Source organism: Molossus molossus, unplaced genomic scaffold, assembly GCF_014108415.1.
Source record: "Molossus molossus isolate mMolMol1 unplaced genomic scaffold, mMolMol1.p scaffold_m16_p_21, whole genome shotgun sequence".
Classification (NCBI taxonomy): domain Eukaryota; kingdom Metazoa; phylum Chordata; class Mammalia; order Chiroptera; family Molossidae; genus Molossus; species Molossus molossus.
In genome coordinates, this window is record NW_023425357.1 from 377,833 (window position 1) to 394,030 (window position 16,198).

General features: G+C 44.9%; 1 protein-coding gene across 2 annotated transcripts; it reads left to right on the top strand.

Annotated features, from left to right (window-relative positions):
• Positions 1 to 4,319: 4,319 nt before the first annotated feature.
• Positions 4,320 to 11,636, top strand: LOC118638227 (zinc finger protein 418-like). Of its 2 annotated transcripts, none has more exons than XM_036273884.1 (3): positions 4,320 to 4,554; positions 7,963 to 8,089; positions 10,062 to 11,636. In XM_036273884.1, the coding sequence occupies exons 2-3, from the start codon at positions 8,056 to 8,058 to the stop codon at positions 11,546 to 11,548; spliced, it is 1,521 nt and encodes a 506-aa protein (XP_036129777.1). In that variant the 5' UTR covers positions 4,320 to 4,554; positions 7,963 to 8,055; the 3' UTR covers positions 11,549 to 11,636. The 2 variants fall into 2 exon arrangements, with proteins under 2 accessions (XP_036129777.1, XP_036129778.1); XM_036273885.1 differs by lacking the exon at positions 4,320 to 4,554 and adding an exon at positions 4,875 to 4,909.
• The last annotated feature ends 4,562 nt before the right edge of the window (positions 11,637 to 16,198 follow it).

The window sequence follows — 16,198 nt, forward strand, 5'->3', positions numbered from 1 at the left end:
TTTTTGGTTTTTCAGCTTAGCCAGGGACACACACTCTATAGCAGTGTTTCTCAACCTTCCTAATGCTGTGACCCTTTAATACAGTTCCTCTTGTTGTATATTGGCATATCTGCCTGTGGGCGGACCCTCCTGGAGACGGATAGAGGAGCAGTGTCGAGGTCCCTAAGACCATCAGAAATATGTGTTTTCCAATGGTCTTAGGCGACCCCTGTGAAAGGGTCGTTCGACCCCCAAAGGAGCCACGACTTGTAGGTTGAGAACTGCTGCTCTACAGCTTTTTTTTTAAATCCTCACCCAAGGACATTTTTGCATTTATCTTCAGATAGAGTGGGAGGGAGAGAGTGAGGAAGAGTGAGAGAGAAACATCCATGTGAAAGAGACACATTGAGTGGTTGTCACCCACATGACCCCAACCTGGGCTGGGGATAAACTGCAATGGAGGTCCGTGCCCTTAGTGGAAACCGAACCCGGGACTCTCCAGTCCATGGGCCGCTGCTCTAACCTCTGAGCCCAACTGGCCAGGGCACACTCTCCAGATTTTGATGGAAAGGGAAAAAGCAATTTCCCAGTGAGAAGGGAGCTGGCTTAGATGGACAGGAGTCCCTGCTCCTGATCTCTGATTGGTTTATCCTCATGCAAATTAGGAATCCAAATCCTCCAGTTTGATTGTTCCAAAAGGCAGTGTTCTGACTGGTTAGCACAGAGCTGTTCTGATTGGCCTGAGCACTATAGCTTCAGTCCTATTGGATAAAATAGAATTACAAGAACTCCTTTATAAGTGATGGCTCAGATGACAGAAACACAATTTAGGCAGGTGGTTTAACACAGAGGCAGGCAGGTCAGCACAGGCTTCTCCATGAAATCTAACTTGTGTGAGAAGATTCTGTGCAGAAATGACTGATAGGCACTTTTTAAAAATGTTTGAGTCCAGTTAGCCACCAGGAGTCCTTGTTTGTGGGTGACTTTTTTTTTTCCTCTCAGGGTTCACAGTCAGATGTGTCTAAGTAAAACCACTGTGGTAGGCAGAATACTAAGGTAACCCCCAAGATTCCTGTCTCCTGGTATTCAAAGTTATAATAACCGGCCCTGGCCAGTTTGGGTCAGCTCTTGGAGCATCATCCTGCGACCAAAGAGTCGCGGATTTGATTCCCAGTCAAGGGAACGTACCTCAGTTATGGTTCCATCCCCGGCCCTGATCAGGGTCATGCAAGAGGCAACCAATCAATGTGTCTCTCTCACATTGGTGTTTCTCTCTCTGTTTCTCTCCCTCCCTTCCACTGTATCTGAAAATCAATGAAAAAGTAACCTTGGGTGAAAAATATCCTCAGGTGAGGTTTAAAAACAAACAAAAAAAAAAGGTGTATAACTCCCTCCCCTTGAAGGTGGGCCTGCAAATATGACACCTCACTCCCTTGATTAGGCAAAGATGATAGGATAGTTGCTCTCTTAATTGTTACATCACATAAGACTCTGTCTTAGCAAACTGGAGAGCCATCTCACCTAGTGTTTAGAGACTGGCTCCATGCAGGGAAAGACCTTCATTAACCAACCCAGTGTGAAGGCTTAAGGCCTTCTCAGATCTTTTCTGGGCATGCACTGTCCCCTGGCTCGTGTGTGTGTGTGTGTGTGTGTGTGTGTGTGTGTGTTTTCCCCAATTTCTATAATTTGCATACACAAAGTGAGCTAAATAGCTTGATTTTACTGAGTGGGCACAAAATAATAGTCATAAGTATAAAAATGGTGAAACAAAATGATGAGCTTTAAAAACTTGTCTAGTCAAGGATCCCCAATTGATCCTGGGTACACCAAGGATTTTTCTTTAAAAAAATGTGCATATGATTGTTTGTGTCTTTTCACAGATATCATTAATAAACCTTATATAAGTGAGAGATCAATTTTTTTTTCACAATCCAAGAATTTGCAGAGACAATTCTGCCACCATCCTTGAATCACAACATAGTCATTATTAATAGCTTTATGAAAATATTCTTTAAACAGGTATAATTGACATATTAATTTCAGCTATACAACATGATTCAGTATTTGTATACATTGTGAAATGATCATAATAAGTCTAGTGAACATTTGTTACCTTACATAGTTACGCAATTAATATTTCTATAATTTGCATGTTTCAAGTGTTATTCTGAGAGAATATCAATTCATCATTCAGTACAGTCCCTGAAATCACAGAATGAAATGAGATCACTGATTTAAGAGTCCAACGTGTTCCTCCACTAGTGGACATATTTTGTGATTATGGAATATGCACATTCGGATCTGTAACCTTTGGGAGCATCTGAAAGAATATGTTTAGCTTCACAACTTAAGGTACTCTGAAATAATATGTCTCCAAACACTTGTGTGATTAGTTGCAGACTACTCCTCAGAAATCGAAGTAGGACATCTTTAAAAAGGAACTAAGCCCTGGCCGGTTTGGCTCAGCGGTTAGAGCATCAGCCTGCGGTCCCGAGAGACCCGGGTTCGGTTCCCGCTAAGGGCACGTACCTCGGTGCCCCGGCCCTGGTCGGTCGTGCGGGTGGCAGCCACTCGATGTGTCCCTTTCACATCGATGTTTCTCTCTCTCTCTCTCTCCCTCCCACTCTACCTGAACAACAACAAAAAAAAATGTCCTCGGGTGAGGATAAAAAATAAATAAATAAATAAAAAGGAACTAAGCCCTTACCGGCATGGGCCTCTGGACCAAAGAGTCACAGGTTTAATTCCCAGTCACGAGCACCTACCTAGGTTGTAGGTTGCAGGTTTGAGCCCTGGCCCCAGTTGGGGTGGTGCAGGAGGCAACCAAACTATGTCTATCACATAGATGTTTCTCTCTCTCTCTCTCCCTCCTTCCCACTCTATTTGAAAAGAAATATCCTTGGGCGAGGACAATAAAAGAAGGAACCAAGCCCTTCCTTTCTCCTGGGACCCACAGTCGCCCTTTCCGAGCGCCCCTCCCGGCCCAGCGTGGCCATTTCCACTGGGGGTCTGCTTGGCCGGGTGGGAAGTTCCTCAGTGTGGCCTGTGGGACTGGGAACTACATTACCCAGAATGCTCGGAAACTTTGGCAGCGACGCCGACCAATGATACTTCAGAAAAGTTTGCCTGAGCCAGTAACCCTGGGCGGGACTTCCGGTGTCGTCCGCGTGTAGGGTGTTTTGTTTCCTCTCAGGATCGTTTTACTGGGTCGCGTCTCCTGAGTGCGCCTCGCGGTGGAGATGCCCAGCGTTTGAAAGGCGCCAGAGTGGTCGTCGAAGCCACCGCACACACGCGGGTCTGAGGCTCGGCACGCCGCCCGGGGAACCCGAGGCAGGCCCGGGACAGGGGCCGCCGTGCCCGGGCCCCTTCTAGCCCCGCTCCCGTCCGCTGCGGCTGCAGAGCCCTTTGCGGCGTCCGCGCTGAGGCTCCCGGCTGAGGTGAGAGCGCGTCCCCCGGCCTCCCCGCCCCGAGCCCCGAGCCCTGCAGCCCGGGCCCGGCGGGCGGACCGAGAGCGCTCGTGGGTGACACACGCTGCGCCGGGGTTGGGAGAGGGGACGGGCTAAGGGGCTGCCGCATAAACACGCGTTGTGACGGCTGACGACCCGGGGACCTGGGGTCCTCCTGTCAACGGGGAACAGAGAGTGAGGCGGAGTGACACCTGGAGTAGCAGGTGTCCCTCATTGTGAGGACTCCTGGAGCCCGGGAGGAGGGCGGGGTTTGAACAAAAAGAGACGCAATCCCCGTTAGGGTTTTCAAATGTCCCTGAAGGCTGTTCCTTGGAGGCAGCTGCTGAGTTCATTGGGGCACTGGGACGTCGTTCTTCCGTTCTCGGTCACACTGCTGGTAAGAGGCGACACTGAGCACAGAGGGTCGGAAGTTTGACAGTCCCCCTCCCCGCCTCGACTGAGGTCATCTGGCTCCAGGGCCAGGGAAGGGTACAGGGAAGCATGAGCACAAGGAACCCCGCCAGGGACCCCTTCATTCCTCAGAGGCCGACCTCTTCCTGCAGGTTCCCTTGACCGCCCGACTGCTTATGGAACCCACACAGGTAAGTGAAGGGTGTCCCAGACCCTCACAAACCCAGTTCCCCTCCCGTGTTCCCTGGATTGTGCTTTCTTAATGCCATTCCTCAAGCCCTTTTGTTTGGGGACCCTGGAGAAACCCCAAGCCCAGGGTCCTGAGTCCATCTATATGGACTGTATATAGACGTGTTTCTATTACTGACAATTGATGTAAACAGGTGTGGAGAAGTAACCAGGTTGTGCATATGTTTCTATATAAAACTGATTAGAGGGATATTATCACCATCTTTTTTTTTTTTTTTTTAACAACCAGGGCTTTGGGTAGCAGCTGTAGTGATGGAAGCTGCATCAGCTGAGATGAGCGAGTTGGTAGTAGGTGTAATACTTACTGGGGATATCAGGAGCTTTATTTTTTACCATGTTAAGAGTTTGAGATGTTTCAGAGACCACTGAGTGGATTCCTCAAATGGCAGATGGACACACAAATTGAGAAATCTGGGGAAGGATTCAGATTGGATACATCCAAAATGTAGTAGCTACTGTGAAGACAAAGGTGAGTGAGCTGTTGGTTACCTTTAGGAGAGGCAAACTTCAGGTTGTGGTGGTAACTCTATTATCAGGTGTTGATCTTAAGCAAATGGCCATATATTTCTCCAACAAAATGGGTTTTATTTGGAAAATAACAAATAATTGTATTTCAAGATATGCAGGTTATGGAGGAACCATAGGCAAGCCCAGAGAAAAAAGTAGAAGAGTGTTCTATTTATTTTAGCCTCACCTGAGGACATTTTTCCATTTTTTGTGCAGATAGAGAGGGAGAGAGAGAGAGAAACATCGACGTGAAAGGGACACATCGAGTGGCTGCCACCGCACAACCCAACCAGGGCCAAGGACAAACTGCAACCGAGGTATGTGCCCTTAGCGGAAACCCAACCCGGGTCTCTCTGGACCACAGGCCGATGCTCTAACTGCTGAGCCAAACCTACCAGGGCAGAAGAGTGTTCTTTTATAGAGGAAGTGGGGAGTTCAGAGGGCTTTAGTAAACAAAGTGTGCATTGGAGGAAACTGGGAGTTCAATATTTAGTGGTTTTTCACTGGCTGAGTGGTTGCCCAGAAAGCTGATCTTCCTTCTTCTTGCTGGCGTAGTAGAGTACAAAATATCTTCCTATTGGAAGTTTTTTTTTTTTTTTTTGTAATCCTTACTCGAGGATATTTTGCCATTGATTTTTTTTTTTTTTTTGGATAGGGAGGGAGAGAGAGAGAGAAAAAGAAAGAAACATCGATGTGAGAGAGACACATCGATTGGTTGTCTCCTGCAGGACCCCAAATGGGGCCAGGGATCGAACCAAGGTATGTGCCCTTGACCATGAATCGAACCTGCGACTCTCTGGTCCGAGGGCTGATGCTCTAACCACTGAAACAAACTGTACAGAGTCTTTTGGCGGTTCTTATTGAAGGGTGGGGCATGGAGTTCCCCCTACCTGCCTTCTCAACTCTACTTTAAATGACGTTTCTGTTTATTAATTTTCAAAGTAGTAAGAGGAAGGGGTTGGGTGGGCCCAAGGACTGGATCTTTTGCCTGGGTATCCAGGTGATGTTTTTGGGCTTTGTAACCACAGATAAGGGAGATAAGTGAGGCTTACAAGGAAAGAATAGATATGAGATGGATGCAGAAGCATTGTCATTAATTCATGATGCACTCAGGCCAAAACTAGTGCTTATTCACCACTTTATGGACTCACTAAGATTTTGTGAGAACTTTTGTGAAGCCTGGGATGTTTTCATTCAGTCAGGTGGATAGGGTTGGGGCAAATTCAGTCACCTATAAGACTCACTAGACCTGGGGAGAAGGTGATCAGTAGGGCTGGGCTTTGAATGAGGGTTGAATGAACAGAGGAGGGTTGTAATTGCTGAGGGCACAGTAAGTGCTGCAGAAGTAATATAAGAACTTGGGTATCTGAGATCCACATGTGGGGAAGAGGAATAATTCCCCTTTACCTCTTCTGGTTCTTTTGGCTGGCCGAATAGTCAAATCAATAAGAGACTGACAGAAAATCAAATTTAGTTTTATACACACATACATGAGAGTTTTCAGAGACAGAAAGGAAAATGGGTATATAAGACCTCAGCTAGCAATGAGGTAAGGCACCTTGGGGCTTCAAAGGTCATTGCAGGGAGTGTCCATGTTCATTATTAGTAATTTACCTGCCATATACATAGGTCAAAAAGGTTATCTCTGATCATTTTTTTTTTTCTTTATTGATTTTAGAGAGAGAGGAAGGGAGAGGGAGAGAGAGATAGAAACATCAATGAGCAAGAACATTGTTTAGCCACCTCCTTCATACCCCCCACTGGGGATTGGGCCTACAACCTGGGCATGTGCCCTGACCAGGAATCAAACCGGTGACCGGAATCGAACCGGTGACCTCTTAGTGCATGTTTGATGCTCAACCACTGAGCCATACTGGCCAGGCTCATTTTTTTTTCCTTAAGCTTCATCCGAGGATATGTTTTTATTTATTTTAGAGAGAGAGAGAGAGAGAAACATCGATGTGAGAAAAACATTGATATGAGAGGTAAGTTTTGATTGGTTGCCTCATGTACATGCCCCGACGGGGTTGAACCTGCCTACCTAGGTACATGCCCTGACCAGAATCAAACCCACAACCTTTTGGTGTATGGAATGACTCTCCAACCAACTGAGCAACCCAGCCTGGGCTCTGATATTTTATGGGCAAGGGTCCTCACTCAGTTCATCTAGATGGTTAAGGGGTTGGGGTCAGGAGTTTCTCTTGAGCCCACAGAATCTCAGTTTCCTTTAGCTCAAAATAATTTGCATACAACTGAGGCACATCTTGGGGTGGCTTGTCCTGAACCCCATACATATGTGGCTCTGTGTGGCTAAGTCTGACGCAAGACATGTAGGAAGACCGTCTGTCATAGAATGATTTGGGCTGCCATTGTTGATGGGAACCATGGGGAGTCTGATAATATTGGATCCTGTTTGAATTTGTTAAGTATACTCTGGATACTCTTAACAAATCGTGTGGTTAAGTCCTAAAAGTAAGGCCAATAGATGTGCTGCGCCTTTACATCTGGTGAAACCAGGATGTTCTCAAATGGCCCTAGTGCAAGTTTCCCTCCACACTCTGCTCTCACAGATAGTCTTGTAGCCTTACAACCCTTTTAATGAAGCAGAACAGGCTCAGATTCTGCTTACCACTTGGTAATGGATTTTAGTTCCCTACCAACCTACAGAGCTATTTTAGCAAGTCAGTCACATCCTCCTGCAGGAATTGGGACATCATACCCTCTCATTCCTACAAATACAGCCCCTCAGGTGCACACTCTTCTGGAGTGCAACCTTCACATGGTCTTGCTTGTTGGGTGGTATCATCTTCTCCCAGACTACAAGTGTATGAGATGAGTAAAACGTCTGTTGATTGCATCTGTCCAGTGTCAGGGGTTGTAAGTGTGGCCACACAACTAGCATGGGGATCACACCTTGACTAGTGTGAAGATCTAACTGAGATACAAGTGTGTGGGGCATTGATTGTAGCAGCATGTGGATGTGGGACCTGGAGGTGTGAGAGATGTGCATTATGAAGAGCTATGTGTAGATGCACAGGGAGCATGTCTGGTGGTCTAGGGCACTGCATTGACAATGACATGACAATGGCCATACCAGGGGAATTGTTTATGGGTGGGTACACCCTTCTGTGCATCTTCACATAGTTTAGATATCTATTTGTCCATCTGCCTCTTGCTGCTGCTATCCTTACCCAGTTATCAGTAGGCCCATGAGGAGACAGCAGTACTAGTAATCCCATGGCCTGGTTTCTTCTGAGTTGGAGAGCTTAGGAGAAGGATGGGCGTACAGTAGATGTTGAGGTGGGAGGGATCTATTGTGGCTGTACAGTAAAGGGGCTGTTTGTGGTTTCATCTATCACCATCATACCAGGGCATTGTGACCTTTGATGATGTAGCCGTGTACTTCTCCTGGGAGGAATGGAGGCTACTTGATGAGGCTCAGAGACGCCTGTACCACATTGTGATGCTGGAAAACTTGGCACTTATATCCTCTCTGGGTAAGATTCTCAGACCTTTTCTTATCACCTCAGCGACTCTCTGCCATTTCCTTTACCCCAAAGACAGGTCTGTTTTTCTCACACCAGGACCATGGGCACTGCTTTCTTCCCCAGTTCCCTGGGTAGGCGCTATGGTTGGTAGGGCAGAGGTTTGTGCACTGCCCTCTCCTTCCTTGAGCAGCTGCAGCACCTTGCCTACAGTCTCATAGTGAAGGTATTTGGGGCTGAGACTTTGCAGTTACCCTAATATATCTCACTTTGCTTGCCCTCACCCTGGCATGCTAACTTTGTCTGGATCCAAGGCACCTGAGTACCCCAGATTCTACTCCCTTCCTCTAGCTGACATTTCCTCAGGCCTTCGCCTGTGGCACTAAATGCTGTCACTGAAATGGACACCACTCACGTGGAGCATGGGCTGTTCTTGCAAGACTCTCCCCTGAAATTGTTGTTCCAGTATCTAGTTTTCTTTCTCATGAGCTATTCATGTGCTGAGTTGTTCTTGGTTAGTGCTATCTGTCTTTTCCTAATTATTGCATCTTCCAGATCCCATGTACTTAGTCATTTTTGGGGGTATGGTGGAAAGCCCTCAGTGATCCACTGGCTGAATATGAATTCAGGCTCAGCAAGATGGGCTCAGAGGCAGCCTGTCCTATTTATACCAAGGAGGAGTCAAACAGCACCCTAGGGGAGGGCGTGATGTCAGTGCTGTGTTCAAATCAGACCAGACACCTGTTCTCTTGATCTAGTGTTTTGGTGTCAAGCCTGTGGCCACACACTATTTCTGTATTTTTGTTGCCATTCATTTTTTTTGTTAGTTTTTGTTTTTGTTTTGCATTTATCTTCAGATAGAGTGGGAGGGAGAGAAGAGAGAGAGAGAAACATCGATGTGAGAGAGAGACATTAATTGGTTGCCACCTAGATGATCCCAACAGGGACTGGGGACAAACTACAACTGAGGAATGTGCCCTTAGAGGGAACCGAACCCAGGACTCTCTGGTTCACAGGCAGATGCTCTAACCACTGAGCACAGGCCATGGCTCGTTGCCAATTTTGACACTTGTTGACCTGTTAGTACTATATACTTTTCAGTTCTACACCTACATTTAGCCTATGACTAATTCTTACCTCTCCAGACTCTACATTTCATCCATTTTTCTCACTGCTCCATCTGCTGTCTTTAATATTGACTTAAATCATTTGTATTATGAAGTGTGTGCTCATTCTTAAAACAGCCCCTGACCAACAACTGCTCTGTTACAATTCTATTTTGGGGGGCCTGGATACAACCTTTTATTTATTTTGTACTTTGAAAAAAATACATTTTGTTGATTTTTTAGAGAGAGAGAGAAAGGGAGAAGGAGAGAAGTAGAAACACTGATTGGATGCCTCCTGCACGCCTTCTACTGGGGATCAAATCCACAACCCAGGCATGTGCCCTGACTGGGAATTGAACCAGCAACCTCTTGGTTCATGGGTCCTTGCTCAACCACTGAGCCACACCGGCTGGGCTGGATATAACCTTTTATATAGCACTCCTGTCTCCAGCAAACAACATTCTTTTGAAGGTTGTTTGCCTAAGAGTAAGTAGTATCTTTCACCATGTAAGGCCTTCCTCGTCCAGTGATGTGTATAGCCCAGAATTCCAAAACAGCCCCATCATCAACCTGAAACCAACTCCTGCTCCTACTCCTGCTGATAATCCCATGGACTTGTTCCTGGATTTGTCAGACACACATGGACTGCTCCTCCCATTAAAGTCAGCATGCACTTCACCAGCATTTCTTTCTTTTTTTTTTAGAGAGAGAGAGAGAAACATCAATTGGCTGCCTCCTGCATTCCTCCTACTGGGGATCAAGCCCACAACCTGGGCATGTGCCCCAATTTGGACCCCATCTGGGACCTCCCAATTCATGGGATGACGCTCAATCCACTGAGTCACACCAGCCAGGTTCACTGGCATTTCTTGTTTCAGGTTGTTGCCCTGAAGTGGAGTGTCAGGAGGATCCTTTTGGGCAGAGCGTTTCTATACAAAGAGTGTCACAGTTCCAGACTCCAAATGCAGATCTGTCTCCCAAGAAGGCTCACCACTGTGAGAAGTTTGGCTTGATCTTGAGTAACATTTTGCGTCTGGCTGAACACCAGGGACTACATGACAAGCAGAAACTGTACAGGTATGGTGTGGATGTCAGTGCAAACGTTCATCAGAAGCAGCACATTGGAAACAAACCCTTCAGAAGCCATGTGGACAGAGCCTTGTTTGTGAAGAACTGCAAAGTAAATATATTAGGGAAGACACTTACCTTTAGGGAGAATAGGAAAGACTTCTTGGCCAGCTATACATTTCTCCAGCATCAGACTGTTTATACCAAGGAGGAGTCAAACAGCAGAACTAAGTGTGTGGCAGCTTTTAAGAAAGGAAAGGCTCAACTTTTCTCAACAACATTCAACAACTGGGGAGAATGCATGAAATCCTTCAGCCACAAACACACACTTGTTCAACACCAGAGAGTCCTCACTAGAGAAAAATGTTTTCTGTACAGTGGATATGGGAAATCGTTTAGCAAAAATGGCAGTCTCATTACACATCATAGTTTTCACACTGGAGAAAGAGCTTTTCAGTCTGGGGAATGTGGGACATTATCGAACAAGTCCCACAACACGGAACCCTGGAGAGGAAACACCAGAGAAAGGCCTTATGAATGTACGGAGTGTGGGAAATCTTTTACTCGAAACTCTCACCTCATTACACATAGGAGAGTTCACACTGGAGAAAGACCTTATGGATGTGATGAATGTGGCAAATTATTTAGGTACAAGTCCAATCTCACTGTACACCAGAAAATTCACAATAGAGAAAGGCCTTATAGGTGTGGTGAATGTGGAAAATCCTTTCACCAAAAATTCAGCCTCATTTTCCACCAGAGAGTTCACACTGGAGAAAGGCCTGATCACTGCAATGAATGTGGACAATCGTTCAAGCAAAGCTCCAGCAGCAGTTCACATCAGAAAATTTACACTGGACAAAGGCCTATTGAGTGCAACGAATGTGGGAAATCCTTTAGTTGCAAATCAAACCTCATTAAACACCTCAGAGTTCACACTGGAGAAAAGCCTTACCAGTGTGGGGAATGTGGAAAATCCTTTAGCCAAAGTTCAAGTCTTATTCAACACCAGCGAGTTCACACTGGAAAAAGACCTTATGAATGTAGTGAATGTGGGAAAGCCTTTGCTGCAAACTCCAATTTTATTAAACACAGGAGAGTTCACACTAGAGAAAGACCTTATGTATGTAATGAATGTGGAAAACCATTTCGTCAAATCTCTGCCTTCCATTATCATCAGAGAGTTCACAATGGAGAAAGACCTTATGAGTGCAATGAATGTGAGAAATCCTTTGTTGCATACCTCAGCCTCATTAACCATAGGAGAATTCACACTAGAGAAAGGCTTTGTAAGTGAAGCAGATGTGGGAAATTCTTGAACTGAAGCTCTTTGTTCCTTCATCATCAATAATTCACACTGTACCATGCCTAATAAGTACAGTGAATGCGGGAAATCCTATTAATCAAAACTTATTGAACACCGAGGCCATTATTCACATTGGATAATGGCCTTATGAGTGTGGTGAATGTGAGAAAGCCTTCAGGTTAATCTCATTGAAAACTACAAAGTTTACATGAGATAAACAGCTTAGATATGTAGGGAATGTGTTATTCAGTATAACACCATTTTTTAATGTGCCATTTGCCTGTATTAAACCTCGTATATTTGAGCACCCTAGTAAATTCAGGTATGTGGCAATAGCATTGCACTTTTTGAAAAAAAATGTTTTTATTGATTTTTTAAAGAGAAAGGAAGGGAGAGAGAGAGAGAGACATCGATCAGCTACCTACTGTACACCCCCAACTGGGGATCAAGCCCATAACCCAGGCATGTGCCCTGACCGGGAATCGAACCAGGCCCTCTCAGTCCATGTGTTGATGCTCAATCCACTGAGCCACATCAGCCAGGCACATTGCACCTTTTATTTTTTTATTTTTTTATCCTCACCCGAGGACATTTTTTTCCCATTTTTGCTCAGACAGAGTGGGAGGGAAAGAGAGGAAGAGAGAGAGAGAGAGAAACATCGATGTGAAATGGACACATCGAGTGGCTGCCTCCCACACAACCCCAACTGGGTCCAGGGACAAACTGCAACCGAGGTACATGCTTTTAGCGGGAACCGAACCTGGGTCTCTCTGGACCGCAGGCTGACGCTCTGACCGCTGAGCCAAACCGGCCAGGGCCACATTGCACCTTTTAAATGCCCAGGATTATTGCCAGATTTATGTCACTGCCAGTTCTATAGCAAAAGCCCTTTCACCTCTACCACTTGGCTGGTGCCCACATCACTCACCCACCTCAGTACATCCAGGGAAGGAAACCTTGGCATTCTTTCATTCACAGGAGGGATTTTTGTGAAGCCTAAGCACACATTTCTGATAAGTTAGGCTATGGACCAGGCTTACTTTTAGCTCAGAGACTCTGCTAGTGACTTGCAAAGATTAATGACCTTTTCCAGGAGTGCCATTGATCTCATATGGCTATTATGGTGGAACTATTTCATCTTTTATTTATGAACTTAAGGACAGCCTACCTCCTATTGTGCTGACTTATGTGACAATGAATGATGACTTTATTGTTCAAGCTCATTTAACTTGGGGCTATAAACTGTATGTGGTGGTTTGAAAACAAGTGGATTCTTCCAGCACAAAGAAGTGGTTGGGTTCTGTTGGGATCCTGAACTTTGTGTGTCTCAGAAGGGATAGTATGATGGCTCAGAGAATATTACCATCTCTGTAGTTTGGGCCTAGTTTCTGTTGCTGGCCTAGTTTAGTTGCTGTAATTTTTAGCCTACATGCTGTATTTTATGGGTTTAGAAGTCAATCTGTGGAGGGGACAGTTGTTGTGATAACCCTTAGTATTTCTGGAGCAAAATGAACTTGTTCACAGTGGGTGTTGCATCGTGCTCAGCACTGGTGAGAGAAATCTGTTCTCCAGGTCCTCAGAGGAGCCATATACCCCAATGTCCAGCATTCTTAAGGTAGTGTAGTTGTAAAATTATAGAGGGAATTGTATTTATCACAGAAATACTGGATTTATAGGAAGTGGATGAAGGAGAATTGAACACACTGGTTATAATGTTCCTCTTGTGAAGGGGCATCCCCAGTGTGCCAGTCACAGTGGCTATGAAGGATGAGCAGGTAAATAATGTCTCAGGACAACTGAAGTTGTTTTCTGGTTGTCACCAAATTTCCTGGCATTGTCTAATACTGAAGCATTTGAAAATACCAGCTTGCTGCTATGCTTTAGAAGTTGGTTACCAGAAAGCTGTCTTCATCTGTGATTATGGATCCACAGAGTTGGGAGAGCTGTGCTATGGGAAGAGGCAAGTTAGAAGACAAAGGCTATTTTAAAGAGAGAAAGTTCTTACAAGTTTTTGAAGGTAAATGCTCAAAGAACAGGGAGGGGGCCCTGGCCGGTTTGGCTCAGCATTGGAGCGTCAGCCTGCAGACCAGAGAGTCTCGGGGTTGGTTTCTGCTAGGGGCACGTACTATACAAAAAAAAAAAAGAACAACAAAAAGGGAAGGGAAATTTATTTCCCAATTTTCAATGAAGAATTAAATCTCTTATTTTTAAAATTTATATTGAATAAAATACCTTGTATGTGACACACCTGGAAACAAGTAGTGTGAACTATGTTTTGCTACCATACTGACAGCTTGGAAACAAAATGTTCCAGGTACTGGATGTGACACATCTGGGGACCTTATGTACTGTGTATGTGATATTGGTACTCTGGCAGCATGTAGGAAACCTCACAACATGGCCACACAGTGTGGCAGGTGTGGATGGGATGCTATCATCTGTCAAATGTGACAGATTGCAGGCTTTATCGTAGATGACAGGCCTAGTCTAGGCCATTTAGGTGGTGGTTGGTCTAGTTCCCCAGTGGTTTGAGGAATATTCTTAGGGACTAACAATCATTGTCAGTCTTTTTCAAAAAGAGTGTTAAGGGCCCTGGCCGGTTTGGCTCAGCAGTTAAGAGTGTCGGCCTGCAGTCCAGAGAGACCCGGGTTCGGTTCCCGCTAAGGGCATGTACCTCGGTTGCAGTTTGTCCCCGGCCCTCGTTGGGTTGTGCAGGAGGCAGCCTCTCCATGTGTCCCTTTCACCTCTCTCTCTCTCTCTCTCTCTCTCTCTCTCTCTCTCTCTCTTTTCCACTCTCTCCCTACCACTCTATCTGAACAAAGAATGGAAAAATGTACTCAGGTGAGGATAAAAAAAAAAAAGTGTGTTAAGGTATTTCTTTGCCTTTTTTTTGAAATATGTTTTTATTGATGTTTTAGAGCAGAAGTGGGAGAGAAACATTGATTGGCTGCTGCACACCCCCTGCTAAGGATGGAACCCACAACCAAGTGGGTTCCATCCATAATGGGGATATAGAAGAAGCAACCAATAAATGCATACATAAGTAGAATAACAAATTGATGTCTTTCCCTTTCTCTCTCTAAAAATCAATTAAAAAAAAAAAAAAAAGCCATGGGGACAGGAACTGCTGAGGACAGGAACTGACCATCCTCAGTATCTCGCAATGTGCATGATGGTAAGTGCTTTCTCAGTGACAACTAAGTACTGGGGCAATGATTGAAGAGAACACACTGGATAAATGTTAGGAGGAAAACCAACAGCATGTTGAGGATAAGTCTTTGTATGTGGTGGTGAGGGCCAGTGATGTGTTTGGGATGACACCAGTGATCCTATTGTGGGCACCTGGGTGTCAGTGCTGCCATCCATGGGAACAGTCCTCAGGAGGGAAGTGAGTTCTCCTGAAAGACTGTGTGCCCATGGAGGAGGGACTGGGGGCCTCTGGTACAGCAATCATGAGCCCAAAATATGCAGCTTTTGCATATTATTTTGAGCTAAAGGCACCTGAGAAACAGAAGATGCATGTAAGTCTCACTGCGCCCCCTTTTCTAATTAAAAACAGGTCATAAGCCTGGCTGTTGGTGGTCAGTGGTTAATCATCACCCATGCACCAAAAGGTTGCCAGTTCGATTCCCAGTCAAGACACATACCCAGGTTTTGGGCCAAATCCCAGTGTGGGTCATGCAGGAGGTGGCCATTTGATGTTCTGTCTCATTGTTGTTTCTATCCTCCTCCCTCTCTAAAATCAATAAAGAAAAAAGTTTTTTAAAATTCCTACTTTTTTTAAAAAAGCAGGTCATAAAATTTCCCGAGAGAGGTGCCTTCCCTGCACCAGGAAGAGAACATTTTCATCAGAGGAGTCCATGCCAAATGCATCCACATAAACAAACTGATAGTTACCAGATGGGAGAGGGGATGGGTGAAAAAGGTAAAGGGATTAAGAAGTACAGATGACTAGTTACAAAACACACGAGGATGTAAAATACAGGGAAAATAGTCAGTATTGTAATAACTGTATGGTGCCAGGTGGGTAGTAGGAATATCAGGGGGATCACTTTGTATATTATATAAATGTCTAGTCAATATGTTATTTACCTTAAACTAATATAAAGTAATATTGAATGTCAACTATAATTGAAAAAAATTTAACTATTTTGTCACTACTACCTTTCAGGAGACGGTTTCTGGGTTCTGAGATTTACTCATAGTCACCATCACACAACATCTGCTAGGAACAAACCTCACCCATCTCATCGATCTAGTGTTCAGAATTATGAGGAAGGGTGATCAGTTAAACAATATCAGAGACTCAGTAACCCACATCTAGGATGTGCCAAATTCTGATGACAAAATGACTTGGCATATTCAACAAACAATAAGAATAAAAGTGATAAAAACAGAACTTTATTACTTTATTAACATGTACATGTCACATAAATGTGAGCGAGGTCAGCGCCCAGTCACTCAAACAGATGGCTTAGCACTCTCAGAAAAATTTCAATTAATAACAATACATTTTAAAAGAAATAACAAGACAGAGGAATAGTACCTTGAGTTTCTTTTATTTATTTTTTTCAATAACAGTTGACAGTCAATATTATTATTTATCCTCACCCGAGGAATTTTTTTGTTTTTTCTTCAGAT

What these genes read in the sequence shown, in the direction of transcription:
- LOC118638227 (XM_036273884.1), top strand. Translation starts at nt 8,056, where the DNA reads ATGCTGGAAAACTTGGCACTTATATCCTCTCTGG. An exon ending in GGCACTTATATCCTCTCTGG is followed by an intron (nt 8,090 to 10,061) that starts GTAAGATTCTCA and finishes TTCTTGTTTCAG; the next exon opens with GTTGTTGCCCTGAAGTGGAG.